The 15,257-nt window shown below is 36.0% G+C and overlaps 1 protein-coding gene across 1 annotated transcript; it reads right to left on the bottom strand.

Annotated features, from left to right (window-relative positions):
- Nucleotides 1–9,801: 9,801 nt before the first annotated feature.
- LOC110913645 (protein FAR1-RELATED SEQUENCE 1-like) lies at nt 9,802–11,318 on the bottom strand. The gene is made up of 3 exons (XM_022158466.1): nt 11,235–11,318; nt 10,869–11,106; nt 9,802–10,157 (listed from the first exon to the last, which is right to left on the bottom strand). Exons 1-3 carry the CDS (start codon nt 11,316–11,318, stop codon nt 9,802–9,804), a joined length of 678 nt encoding a protein of 225 aa, XP_022014158.1.
- Nucleotides 11,319–15,257: the final 3,939 nt, after the last annotated feature.

Raw genomic sequence — 15,257 nt, forward strand, 5'->3', positions numbered from 1 at the left:
GTTTTAATAAGATTGGCCCGTAGGCACTACATCACTAATGGATGCTTTAATAAGTTTGGCTCGTAGGCACTACATCACTAATGGATGTTTTAAATAAGGTTGGCCCGTAGGCACTACATCACTAATGGATGTTTAAATAAGATTGATCACCTTCATTGGTGATTTAACCCACGATTTATAAATCATTTAGTTGGGTTTTGAAATCCTTAAAGGATTATTGTATAAGAATGACGCGCGTGATTTTAACGAATCACATCTGCCATGATTGTTAACATGCTTGCAGCGGTTAACAGGGAATCTGAATCTTTTAATTAAGTCCTACCATCTTGGCTGGATCTTAAAAGACACCAGGCTAGGTTTCACTCGTAAGATTCTTTATTTAGGCAGATCAATTTAAAAGGAATGGTTTTGATTTATTTCATACATATTAAAACAAAACTCATAACATACATTCCATAATCTCGTATACAATCACATATTGCCCTAAATGGGTCTTTCAAATAGTACATACCTCCATAGAGGTTTAAAATAAGTGACAAGTCCACGCAGGGACTAACATAAAATAAGTGTCCATGCAAGGACTAAAAGATAAGTCCACGTAGGGACTGAAATACGATAAGTGTCCACACAGGGACTTATTTCAAAATAGAAATTAGTACAACTATTAAGGGCTAGTGGTCACGTTTCTTCTTTTTGCCCTTTAGTAGGTTCGCCAAGCCTTTGAGAAATCCTCGGTGGCTCTTTTTCTCTTCCTCGAACTCTCTCTCCACACGATCTAGTCGATGGAGTATCTCTTCCTGTTCAGGAGGAGAGAAACGTGGTTGTGGCGCTTGTTGCGGAACTGGAGGTCTGGGAGGTATTGGATACCCATGAGCTGAGTAGTCCGGTGCTCCCATGTTCCCATGAGCTCCGTCAGGGTAGCGTGCATTATATCTAGCCGACACCACATATGGGTCGCGCTCATAATTGTAGTTGTATTGTGCTTGTGACGGTTCGAACGGGTTGTAAGCCGTTGGACCCGTGTAAGCAGGTATGGGTTGGTCATACCCAAATGGTGGCGAATTTGGTGCAGCTGGTGCGGAGTTCGCCTCCTGTATAGGACTTGAAGGTCCTTCTTCTTGTAGTGGCGGATAGTGGCTACTACTAGAGTGTCGAGGGGTGCTGAAGTGGATACCCCCTCCTCCTCGTGTGGACATACGAGCATTCGTCCTCCTACGCCTTGGCGGATCAGGCATTACTGGTTGCGCCGGTGGCGGAGGTGGTGGCGTAACTGCCACAAATCATGAATCCTCAGAGGGATCCTGTGGATGTCGCGGTTGTTGTGATGTCTGTTGAGGTGGTGTGTAGTACCACTCATGTCGGTCGAACAACGCTTGGAAACTATCTGGTCCCTGATAGGGTGTGCCATGGAAGGATGACCCATCAGAGACTTCTATCGGATGCGTGGGCGTACCACGAGCAGGTTCTGTTGGATCAGTATCTTCATCCATATGGTCTTCGGAGAAGTGATCTTGTGGCCCTAATGGAACAAAGCCTGAAGGTTCCTGTATGTAGTCAGCTGGATTAAACTGACCTATGAAGTATGGAGTAGGGTCGTCGTAATTTCGGTGTGATACCGAACGTTGTAGAGGTATGAAGGAAGGTTGTGGGTTGTTGGGATCATTCTCTGAGTTTGGCCCAAAGGAGTGCCGGTATGATGGCGTCGAGCTGTGCGAGGTGGAATGCCTCGCGGGTTCGTAAAGATCTCTTCGTCGTTGTGGTTCTTCGCTCCTTGTCATTGAAGGAGGTCTTGTACCTGACGGTCCAGCTTCGTGATCGTGATGTGTCACGATATCTCCTCTGCCTCTTCTTCCCCTTCCTCTTCCTCGAAATATAGCAGGTGGCATTTTCCTGCTCCAAAACGTATTAAAAATCGAAATGAAAATACAGACAAAAAGGAGTATTAATCCAAATTTGTCCTAAGTTATTGTCTAGACTCAAGTATGTGCAATTGTGTCATTGAGATTAAACACAATAGGATAGTGTTTAATTCACTCAATGTTGGCTCTGATACCAACCTGTCACACCCCGATTTCCACGTGTATCACCGGTGGGCCCGGTGGAGGATTACCGTGACGTAGTTGGCAACAATATAGTCAAACCACACAATTATATAAATGCACAGCGGAAGCTTTAAAAATAAATATATACTTCAACCTCTGGTGGTAATATCAAATATATTACAGAAGTCAAATGTATCCACAGCGGATCAAAATAATAAAATATTGTTCATTCAGATACGGCATCGAATTTGCGAGACTATTAGTGATGCTTAGGAAGCTAATACCAGCCAATTTCGTATAGTACCTGCACTTAATCTTTTTGGGGAAAATACGTCAGTTTACACTGGTAAATACATTCAACTGACACATTTGAAAATGTTTATAAAAATTGATTTGAATGCACAAGGCACAAACTCTTTTATAACTTGGGAAAATTATTAAAATCTTGTGAACGTATTACATGTTCTTTTATGCGTTCAGTAGCCCGGATCGTGCCGGGTTAAAGATTAATAGACACACCACATTGCGTAAAACCGTAGTATAGAAACCAACGGCTACGTCTTTTAATTAAGTGTCGACAATATATACCGGGTGTACGCCTACACCGGGATGTCGATGGTCGTGGCCATTTCGTAAAATGATGCCAAGGATATCCGGGACAACGGTCATTAACCCCCCAAAGGCTTTTAAGAAACAAAACTGTTTAAATGAGCCGATCATGATATTTAATTAACCACCTAAGCGATGGAAGATATGATGCTCAATCAAGCGGTAAATATTATACCGTATCCCAAGCCCATATAGGGGAAATAAGTTAAAAGTATTTACCTTTGCAAGTATATTCCTTAATTTGATTAAATCGCCGATAGCTTTTACTGGGGCTCCTAATCTGGAATGAAGGTTTTAATTAACCTCTTAGAATCCTAACGGGTCTTTATATTAGCCGTAGCCTAGACCGGTTGGTTCCGAAATATAAATATGGCTTAATCGCGTGAAAAGGCGAAAACTGAGAATGGAATGTGATTCTGCCCCAAACAAGTTCGGAGACTTGTTTTGTATGGGTTCAATGTTCACACTCTGTATTTTGGGGTCCAAATAATATAATTTGACCCGTATCGGCTAATTTATGAAAACTAGTTTCATAAGCCGAACCGTGCGCGCAATAGGCGAAACGGTTAACCATGAGAGTCTTACGCTTATTTCCTAAGTCAATATGCCTTAAAGAGGTTGTGGTATCGGTAGGATACCTTCCGTGATGCCCGTAACGAGTTTAAGTTAATTACGCCCCGTAGGGGCTTTTCGGTCATTTTAAAGACTTTTAAAGAGCTTTTCGAGTTCTATAGGAAATCTGAGTTTCCCGAACAGTTTATAAAGTCTAATATACTTTATTTATTATTTAAAATCAGTAGCAACTGGAATCGGGTCAAAAGACCTTGTAGAACTCAAGTTTTGGCCGAAAAGGGCATATTCGGTATTTACCGAACCGTAGCCATAACCGCAGGTTATGAGCAAGGTAAAAATTATTAAAAATCTTTAAAATTCCAAAAATATTATTTTATAACAGTGGGTAAATGTTTTGGTGACGGAAACTTGGCTTAGATAGGGGTTATGCTAATTGCGCCGTTTATTACAAAAGTTTCTTATAAATGCGCATTTAGCATAACTCTCATTCTAGACCTCGGATTGACGTGAAACTTTAAGGACATGCTTATAATTTAATAAGCAAGGTTATGGTCCGTTCACGTGTCCGAAATACTCGTTTAATTTTATAAAGGCCGTTACGGTCAACTTTTAGGCGATTAACGGAAATGCGTAAAAGACTCGGACAAATCATGAACCGATCACAGAGGTCTATACCATCATGTAACCTGGTCCTAAGAGAGTCCTAAGGCATATCTATACCTCACTAAAACGGGTCAGAACTGAAGTCAAAGCAAAAGTCAAACTTTTGCGACATTCGGCTCCGAACCGGGTCAATATAGCAAATGGTCGATTCAAACGAGCGTAAACAAGTTTATGTACTTAATATCATGTTTTATGAGTGTCAAAACAGGTTTCATAACATATACATTACAGATTATGTATAAAACGGCAAAATAGCTTTCTGTTGACTTTTTAAGTGCACGTTTGACTCGACATTTGACATAGTTAGAGTGGTGATCAGAGGGAACCCTTTTAGGGGTTTATTACCCACATAAATACCAACTCATAACTACTTTTGATCCGACAATTCACTGGACCATTTGTGAATTATCGCTATGACAACCGTTAGTTACGACGGTTTGGTTTATAAGCTAAATCTATGGAAATACAAGACCACAATGGATGTGAACGACTTACAGAAGTTGTGCCTTGCTTAGAGAGCAGAGAAGAATGCTTGAGAGCTTCTTAGAATGATCAGATGAGTGAGTTTGAGTTGTGTGAAAGTTATGAGCCAAACATGGCTATTTATAGTGCAACAAGGCACCCAAGATCATCACACAACATCCTACACTGATCATGGATGATGGGCAGGTGTCCCATAGAGCTATGGGTCGAGTAGGGGGCGCCCATGCCTCTTTTATTGGCGTTTTGATCATTCACAAGCTCAAAAGGCAAGAAAATACAAACTTTCTGCATCTGGGCGTCCAATGCGGCCCGCTTGGGAGTTTCCATGCATTTGTACGCGGGTCGCCTGAGATTCAAACTTCAGGCGCGTAAAGGAGGTGGCTCGCGGCCCACCTCAACTTAGGCCAAAACATCACGCGGGTCGCGAGAGGCCTGTTTTTCAGGTTTTTAAAATCTTTTATAATCATTACGAAATCCTGGTAATTAATAACGAAATCTTTCGTAATTATTAACCTGACCTTTCGGGTTTGAAGGGGTAACTTTGCGGGTTGGCCCTCGGTTAATTACAACTAAGGACCTCGTGTTATTTACCCGCGTTGTTAAGTCCCCGGTTAGTTTATTAATTATTCAGAAAGCCTTAACTTTCATTGTTGACGCTTTTAACCCTTCCCATACGAATTCGATCATAACTTTCTCGTTTTAAAACGGAACTTCGCGGAATTTATACAGTATATTCTAGTGAGCGTATAATACTGTTACAAAGCCTCGGGAGCGTTAAAGGGTCACTCAGAGGTATAATTAAACATGTTGACACAGTTGACCCCTGAAGCTTGTAATCTCTCACTTTCTTCCGCGTTTCGCTACCGTACGATCCGTGATTTATTCGTTTGAAGGTACAAGCACCATTTAGGGTTACCATACAGTATATTTACCCTTGCTTGACATCTATAACCCTCGAATTTACATACATTCAAGGTTTGTCAAAATTTATCCTTTATTTAATATCAATGCCACGTGTAATCAAATGACACGTGTTAACACATCATTGGACACAAAAATTCGAGGTGTTACATATAAACATTGTAATCGCTCTCAATACTGTAAATCAATAAAACTCTTCTTGATTAAACTAGGATTCACTCACCAGTATTTCCCACTGACAAAATGTTTTTAAACGCGTTTCAGGTAACAAAATTTGAAAGCCAAATAGAAGCCAGCTGGACAACATTGAAGGCTTGGAAAAGTGGCTATAAAAGTTACCCAAATAAAGAAGACGTTTCATTTCAATAAAATGGGATTTATCCCTATAAATCAGTTTGTAATGAAAACCCCAATTTACTTATTTATACAAAATATGGTGTTTTACTCTGATAAAATATTTCCTAACTACGGTCCTGATGAAATTTCCGCTGCCAAATTGATAAACACCGATACCACCGACACTGAATCTCGCGGCCACCCGTTCCCGGGACAGATAGGGGGCGGGGGTTACGACATAAACTCTATTACATTTTGCTGCATGAGATGGACAAAAATTATAGAAAAAGAGGCTGATTTCAAACTTTATGTATCCAAATGGCGATAAAAAAACTACTTCAAAAAACAAAAATAAAAAAAGACATACGAAACTCGAAACAGCCAGTGAAGGTGCTTCAAAAGAAGAAAGTGACCGGAGACAGTGAAGATTTGGAAGATCAATATTTATTTTGTTTAATTTTCTTTTTCAGTTGATTGTTATATAATAACAACGCCATATCTAATAAAAACGCCAAAAAGCCAAATGTCTTACACATTTGGCGTTTATCAAACCATCATAAAATTACTTTGGACAAGTATTATAAAAAACAAAAAAATAATAAAATAATAAAATAAATAAAAAACAAACTTGAAAATGTAACTACAAACAGTAACTACAAATCAGTAATACTGAAGATAGGGAAAATTTATTATATTAGAATCTAAAACGCCAAACTTGAAAGATGAGACGTGTTAAAGACTTCAGAGATAAAGCTTGTAAAAAACAATAATTACAAACAGTAACTGAAAAGACTAATACTTTATTATTATAACGCACCGCCTAACTTAGGCGCCAAAAAGAGATCCTATAAAATGATACGTCTCAACAACTTCCATTTGATCAAACCAGAAAAAACAAACGCCAATACTACTAAATACCACTCACTGTAAAACGCCAAAAAAAAATCAAAGATGGCTAATATGCTTTCTTGGATATTCAGTATTGTTATTCGTGAAGTTTCACTGAATGAATTGTTAGCGGAGGCGAGTAACTCAGTAAGATTTTGCTGCATGAGATGGACAAAAATTCAAGAAATAGATACTGATGCCAGTCATATGGCATTTTGTATTTTTTGTTCTTGAAAAAGACTTAGATGAGGAGAAAAGATCAATGAGTGGGATGATTATAAAGATGAAGATCAACATGAAAAAAAGCGAAAAACCCACCCACATGTCATAGATCTATGTCCCCAAACATCCACAAAAAAGCCACTTCAACAGACGAGCAGGCAAAATAATCAAACCGATGGGTTTCTTAAATTTTAAATAAAACGCCATATTTTTTGTGACAGTTCTTGTACTATTAAAGATCAGAGAGACTGATGACAGTGAAGATTCTGAAGAGAGATCCGATTAGGATTTTTAATTTATTTTCTTCGCTTGTATTTTTTTTATTGTGGCTGAAATATAATCTAACAATTGTAAAACGGCAAGACACCACAAATGCCAAAATGTTTATAAAAAATAATAGAACAATGGGCCATCTTTTTAAAATGCCTTGAAAAATGTCATTCAGATAGATTTCCTGACCACCCTGGGTTCCAATGGCATACGATTTGAATAAACGCCATAAACGCCAAAATGTTAATACGATGAAACCATTAAACGCCATTAATTATTGAATTTGGTTAACGCCAAAAATCTTAAACCCCAAAAATTAAAACAATATTCGGAAAAGCGGAACTGGAAAAGCAGAAGATGAAAGGACAAAAAAGCCCCTCCGCCCTTCTCTATGCCGGGTGACACGTGTTGGGCCAGGATGCGTTCTCACCGTTCTCACACTTTTGAGCGTTTTCTCCTGATCCCGTTTCTATATATATATATATATATATATATATATATATATATATATATATATATATATATATATATATATATATTCATGTTTTTATCATTTCAATATTACAATAGATCACTATTATATTTACTTTAACATATTCCTTTAATTTTAACTTTTATTGATTTTCTTTTTTTAATATTACTGATACTGTCTGAACAACATCAATATTGTACCATATAACATCAGTATAGTTTTTTTTTGCTATTATCATCATCATGTACTTATTATTATGTACAATTCGATAAAAGTTCTATTCGAACGAGACAGATATAGTTAATTTTTTTTATTATCACAAAACGAACATATATTGACCAAACAACATTGGTAACGGTACCTATTCGTTTTTATAGCTTTCTCAACATGGTGGTATAAAATTTATTGAACAAAAAGTTATATTTGCGATAATGTTTTTTGGTATCGTAAGCTATATCAAGTATCTGTACGATACTGGTATCGTAACGGACCGATGTCGGCCGAACAACACCGGTATCTGTACATGTATTCACTTTTATTGTTTTCAATCGATGTAAAACATGTGTCGATTGACAACGATTGTCATGCCGAGTGCCAGTACGAGTACTATAATGAACCAGATCGATAATGACCAAAGGCCCGCAGCAAAGCGTGCGATAATCACACTATATATATATATATTAACCAAAAGTGGTCATGAACAGTAACCTAACATTTATATATTATTTTTTTATATTTTATTATTAGAAATCATTTTAAACATATGTTGTTTATATTCAATAATTTTCAAGATACAATATTTTAATAATGTCGTTTACCATTTTTAGTTATTCTAATAATATAGTTTAATAATTTGTAAAACTCTGAGTATAGTGTTGCGGCATACTTATAATTTTAGTATTTATTATTAAAATAATTAGAAATGGTGGGTGAGATAGAGTTATAAAGTTAAACTATTTTTAAGATGAGATGGAGTAAAAAAGGAAAAACAGATAATGTGACGCTTATATGAAGTTAAGAGGCTTAAGGTATACCCTATAGCCTATCAATAAAAATTTCATAACTTATTTAGCTATTATAATAAGATGGCATTGATGATTACCTTAAGTTAATCATGTTGTATCTTCATTAACTTAGTCGTGCTCCACTTCCTAGATCCTAATATTTAGGTCAAAATCATTGGATCCACAAGCATTTCCACATGGTGAAAATAACTAATTTAATTTGATTAATATAATATTATAATAAAAAATGATTTGACAATGATTTTTTTTATAACTGGACGGTCATAAAACTGACTATTTTACGATATGGTAGCTGGATTGAATTTAAAAACATGGTAACTTTATAATTACTTGATGTGTATATTGGGACATGATTTAAGGAAAATGCTTAAAAACGTGAAAACGGTGAGAACGTCCCTTATCTGTTGGATTAAAATAATCAATGGATTAGATTGGTGTGGTGACGTTTTTGTAAATAACATCAATTTTATTATGTGGACGCGCTTCATTAAGGGTAAAATGATCTTTATACTGCTCTATACAAAACGCCAAACACATGAGTAAAACACTATTAAAATTCTCGCCTTAAACTACAAGGCATACGCATCATCTTCATCTAAATGTCATTCATATAAAACGCCAAACTTTGTGTTTAATAGATAAAGCTGCACAAACAGTAACTAAAACGACGGAAGCTTCATTACTAACATTCATTATAATAAAATCCATGCCTAAACTACGTGCCAAAAACATCTTATATAAACCATGTCTCAGGACCTTCCATTGATCACACAAAAAACAAACGCCATATTTTACTAAATACCATTCAATTTATAAACATCAAAAAGTTTAAAAAACCACAGATTGCAAACGTCGTTTCTTGAAGATTCAGTTTTGTTCTCAATAAAGTTTCACTGAATGGGGTGGGCAGCATTGTTGGACAACATTCTTAAGTGATGATTAACAATGTTGTCCATCTCATTCAACAAAATATTATTGAGTTAATCATCACCTAATTAGAGGTTTAAGGTATTTTTATTTACGGAAAGGTATTTTTTTTGACGTTTATGTGTGTGTCCGATCTTATATTGTTTGTTATGTAACCCCAAATCACATGTTATGCTCAAAAAGTGGAAAAAATGTGGGAAAAAATGGTATATAAAAAATATAAAACGCCAAATGCCAATATTGTGTGTTATGAAAAAAAAAAAAAAAAATACAAAAAACGCCAAACTACTCTTCACTTGCTCTCGAAGACAGTGTTGATTTTCTTTTAATTACGGGCTTCTGGCATGTCAATACGTAGTGTCCGTAAGCTTTACAATTCTTGCAGTCTTTCTTTCGCCCTGGTCTTCCCTTTTGTTTTTGTTTTTTCGATTGCTTCCTCCTGTTTAGATTTCAAACGTTTGTGAGATCCAGAACCTTTCGACTTATACCTAACAGGGACTCTTATCGGATTTTTGTCGTTTTGATATTGACCTGTTATCTCCGCAAATCTATCCCTAGTACTAGGAGGAGAAGCAACAATCTGCATATCTTGAACCTTCTTCATATAAGATTGAACATGATTCTTGTATAAAGATAGCTCCTCCTTATTAAAAGATAAACGGTTCAAAGTATACTCCGTTGCAAAAATAATTTCTCGCATGATACTTTGCACATCGGGATCAAGATCTGTCATAAATTCACGACTCATTGAGTAATCGGAAGAGCAATTTGGCGAAGCCTCTTTACGCCATCTATTCAAAATGTACTATTTTGGAAATTCCCTAATATCTAAACTTCTCAAAAAATAAAACATATGTCTACATAGCAAAACCAAACTGCTCAAAACGTCTGCACGAGCAAGTGCTGGTGCAATCAGATTTACGGTACATTACCTGAAAAACGCCAAAAACAATGTATGTATAAAACGTCATGCAGACAATGTTTGTATAAAACACCATCAATAAACAAACACAAAAACTCCATTAAAAAAATAAATGTGTAAAAATATAATAAACGCCATATTCAGAAAACACCAATATAAAAATATCCAAGAAACACCATTGTTTATCTCGAATAAGGATGTACAAGACTGTTGGAAATCATTTATGTAGAACTTAACAAACCCATTGGGCTGATCTTCATAACGTTGATTTAAGCAATCCCCAACCCCTATTAGCTCAGTTTGAACGTCACAAATTTTTTTTTTTGTGTATATGTCAACAACTTGGCTTTCCAACACTTTATAATTACTTTTCAACCGGGGGCGTTTGTATCGAGATTCATGATTATTTTTTCGGTGCGTGTGACGCTGTGCTTCTATCGCAGTTTCGTAATGAGTCATGAACTCAAAAATAGTAGATTTTGAATTGCACACTTGACCAAAAGAATGGTTCTCACTCTCCGACCTCGATGTCATACGCATAAGGCCCGACAATTCCTCCATTCTATAGTATGCAGGGATCCAAGATTCCCTAAGTGCAGAAATATCAGAAAGCCAGTCATTATCATCGAAATTAAACTCTCCAATAGCCTCTTCCCATCCTGATTCAAACTCTTCGGGTGTAAGAATATCCGTCCCCACAACATAACAAATACGTTCTTTGAAATTGGTGGAATTGCATAGCCTAACACCACCCTATATATAACACGAAAACGCCATGCAAATATATACATTAGAAGCAACAAACTAACATGAAAAACAGTTATGAATGACAAAACGCCATATATCTTAAAACGCCAAACATAAAAAATAAGAAAATCAACCTTTTGAGAAAGTTTATGCATCACGTGCCACATGCATAACTGATGCCTCATTTCAACAAATACAACAGAAATAGCCTTCTTCATTGCTGGATCTTGATAAGTGACAACAACTTTTGGTTGAAAACCAACAGCTTTCAAAAAAACTCTCAACAACCATATATATGACGTGTGTGCATGTGTGTATGATTTTTAGATATATTTTAAACACTTTTACTCGCGCATCAAGTTTTAAATTTATAAAACACGATATAATACTATCACTCTACACACGTTAGGGCAAGTGCACCCATCGCGGACGTAGTACAGTAATGGCAAGATACCGAGGTCTTCCAAGGACCCAAGAGCTTTTAGTACCGGCATATTATTAACGTCTAATCCAACCAAATTTTAATAAAAAAGTTTTGAGAGTTACAAAAAGATAAACTAGAAAATAAAAATAAAATATAAGGAAAAACAAATAGTGTCACACTCCGATATTTCCACGTATTACCTTGGGCCCGGTGGGGAGTATCGTGACGTAGTTGATATCATCATAGACAATTTATCACAATTTAATACACATCGGAAGTCGAAAGATAAAAAAAAATTACAAATCGAATGAGAGTAATATCAATTATTATAAAAACGGTTGTAAAGGATCCACAGGCGGATCAAAGATAAAAGGAACATTGTTCAACAGATTTATAAACATCTAAGCTTGCAAGACTCTTTATTGATGCTAGGAGTAGCCAGCCTATTCCGTCTAGTACCTGCAGTTATCCTTTTTTTTTGGAAAATACGTCAGTTTACACTGGTAAATACAATTAACCGACTCATTTTGAAAATGTTTAAGAAAATTGATTTGAATGCACAAGGCACAAAATATCTTTTATAACTTGGGACAATTATTTAAAAATAATCTTGTATACAGATTTATATGTTTGCCGTCTATCAGGGCCAGTTAGAAGAGCCGGACAAGATTAATTGACATGCCACAGGTATAATGCCCACAAGGAGAATTCCTTATTGTGGATTACCATTTTTACATACGCAACTGTCAGGTGTATGCCTACACCCCGTGCTTAAGTTGTGGCCATTTCAATGAATGAGCCGAGGATATCCAGGACACGGTCATTAACCCCCCAAAAGCCATATACCAAACAACACAGATTAAACGTGTTATGCAAATATATTAATCACAATCCGATTTAAAATAGTTACACACCCGACCAAGCGGTATTATTATTATACCATATCCCAAGCCCGTATAATGGAAAATAAGTTAAAAGTATTTACCTGAGCAAATTATTTAATTTATCCCAGCCGTACAAATCAGCAAGTGCAAAGTATCTTTTATCCTAAATCTGGAACGAACGTTTTAATAACCTATTAGATTCCTAACGGGTCTTAATTAAGCCTAAACTTAGACCGGTAAGTTTTAAAGGAAGATATATGGTTCAAAACGCAAGATTAAGCGAAGACCGGATTATAATGTGGTTTAGACCCGACAAGTTTAAAGACTTGTATAATATGGGTAAACTAAACACATTCTGGATTTTGAGATGAAAATGATAAGGTTTGACCCGTTTCGGTTAATTTATGCAAACTAGTTACATAAACCGTTCCGAACGCGAAAATGCATAACGGGTAAACATATGAGTCATGAACAGGTTTCCTATGTTAACATGCCTTAAATATGTTGTGATATCAGTAGGATACCTTCCATTATGCCAAAATGGATTTAGACTCAAATTATGCCCCGTAGGGGTATTTTGGTCATTTAAAGCTTATAAAAGAGATTAAATATTAATCTGAGGTTCAGGTCTGATATAATCAGTAAAAATAGTTATTTTTGCAGGTCATATCAGTAGGGTATTGCCTATATGTGAAATTTATCATTTATAGCCAAACTATGCACCGTAGGGGCATTTTGGCAATTTCACATAAGCTTTAAAGGTCAAATTTGGGAATCTGAGTTTAAAACTTTTGCTTACTGTTAAAGTATAAAAGTTTACTTAAAACATCAGTAGGTATTAAGTCTTATATGTTAAAAATAGTTTTAACTCAAACTATGTGTTTAAAACGCATAAAAGTCGGGTTTAAGCGATTTTCGGGTTATAATAGGAAATCTGAGTTTTTGATCAGTTTATAAAGTTCAAAATATTTTATTTATCATATAAAATCAGTAGCAAATGTTTGGTATCAAAATATTATGTAAAACTCATTTTATTAGCAAAAAGGGTATAACCGACAATTACCGAATTAAAGCAAGAACCCTATGTTATGCTCAGTTTAAAAATAAATAAAAATCATCAAAAATCTCAAAATATTATATTACATCAGTGGGTAAAAAGTTTGGTGTCAAAATTTGGGTTTAGATAAGTTTTATGCTAATGATGCCGTTTAATTAATAAAAAGCTTTCTAATTACGATATTGAACATAACTCCTAATTTAGACCTCAAACTGATGTCAAATTTCTAGAACATGTTTATAAATCAGCAATAAAGGTTTTTGTCCTCTCACATTTTCAAAAATCTCGTTTTAAGGTCAAAAGGGCATAATGGTCAACATTTAGGCATATAACGGAAACATGCAAATGAATCGGATAAATTAGGATCCAAGTTGTATAATCTCAGAGGGTTATAGTAATATGGAATATGGACCTAATGGAAGCCTAAGGCATTTCTAAAACAATCTAAATTGGGTCAGAACTGAAAGTCAAAGCAAAAGTCTACTTTTGCGACTTTTGGTTCCGAACCGAGCCTAAACTCAAAATTGTCTGGTTGAACATGCTTAGACATGTTCTTACATTAATTACCAAGTTATACAAGTGATAAAATAGGTTTCATGGCTTCTACATTGTTAATTATGTGTTTATTTGAAAAATAGCTTTCTGTTGACTTTTTATAATTAGGGTTGACCCGACAATTGACCTATTTAGAGTGAAAATCAGAGGGTGCCCTTTTAAGGGTTTATTACCCACATAATTACCAACTCATAGCCACTTTCAATTTGAAAAATGACTGGACCATTAGTGATTATTCACTAAGTCAAAGCTTAATTACGACGACTTTGACTTTTGGTCCTTAAACTAATAAAACATGAACTAGAGAGGCTAAGAACACTCACAATGGTCCTTAGCACGAATTAAGAGCTGATGGAAGCTTGCTTGAAGTCCAGAGAGCTCCAGAGAAGGTTTAGAAATGTTTTTGAAATGTGCAAGTTCATGTGTTGCAACAAGAGCTCTATATATATATGAAATTTAATCTCACAAGATCATTCCACACAAGCCTACAAGTGTTTCCTGATCATCCCAGGTGTCCTCTATGCATGGAATACCATTGGTGCAACCCTTAAATTCGAAAACCATGCTTCTAAGGCGGTGGAACCGGCTGGACTTGCAGCTGTCCATTAATTCTGCCCAGTTATAGGTCTTACGGACCGTAAACTAAGGTCCTTACGGTCCGTATCCGCTTTTTTAATCTTTATCGCCCAGATCAGCCACCTTACGGTGCGTAAGGCGGCCTCTTTGCGGTCCGTAAAGCTTGGTCAGAAGACAAAAACTTTTGAGAACTATGACATATGACCATGCAATCTTTTAGTATTCGAATCTATAGTCATTATTAGTAGGAGGGGACCATACGTTCAGACTTGAGACATCTTGGGAGTGTGGCCATGCAATGGCATTGTCTTGTAGTCTTTTGAAAAGCCAAAGGGTGAGAATTTGTCGTAAAAACACATAGGATCCCATTTCTTGAATATTTGAATTAGTTACTATGAGATTTAAGCGGATACATGTGAAGCCTTCATCAGAAATTTATGAAAGTTCATAATTATTTTACCAAGGTTCGATAACGTTAAAAAATCACTTAGAGGTAATAATTAACATGTTGACGTTTTAATCTTCTTAGTTACCTTTCAACATGATCCAGATTTATAACACGTGTAAAGCCTATGACACGTGTCTTTATTATATTGGATGGGATTTTTCCGAGGTGTTACATCCTCACCCCCTTAAAAGAAATCTCGACCTCGAGATTTAC

Source organism: Helianthus annuus, chromosome 15 (genome assembly GCF_002127325.2).
Source record: "Helianthus annuus cultivar XRQ/B chromosome 15, HanXRQr2.0-SUNRISE, whole genome shotgun sequence".
Taxonomy (NCBI): Eukaryota; Viridiplantae; Streptophyta; class Magnoliopsida; order Asterales; family Asteraceae; genus Helianthus; species Helianthus annuus.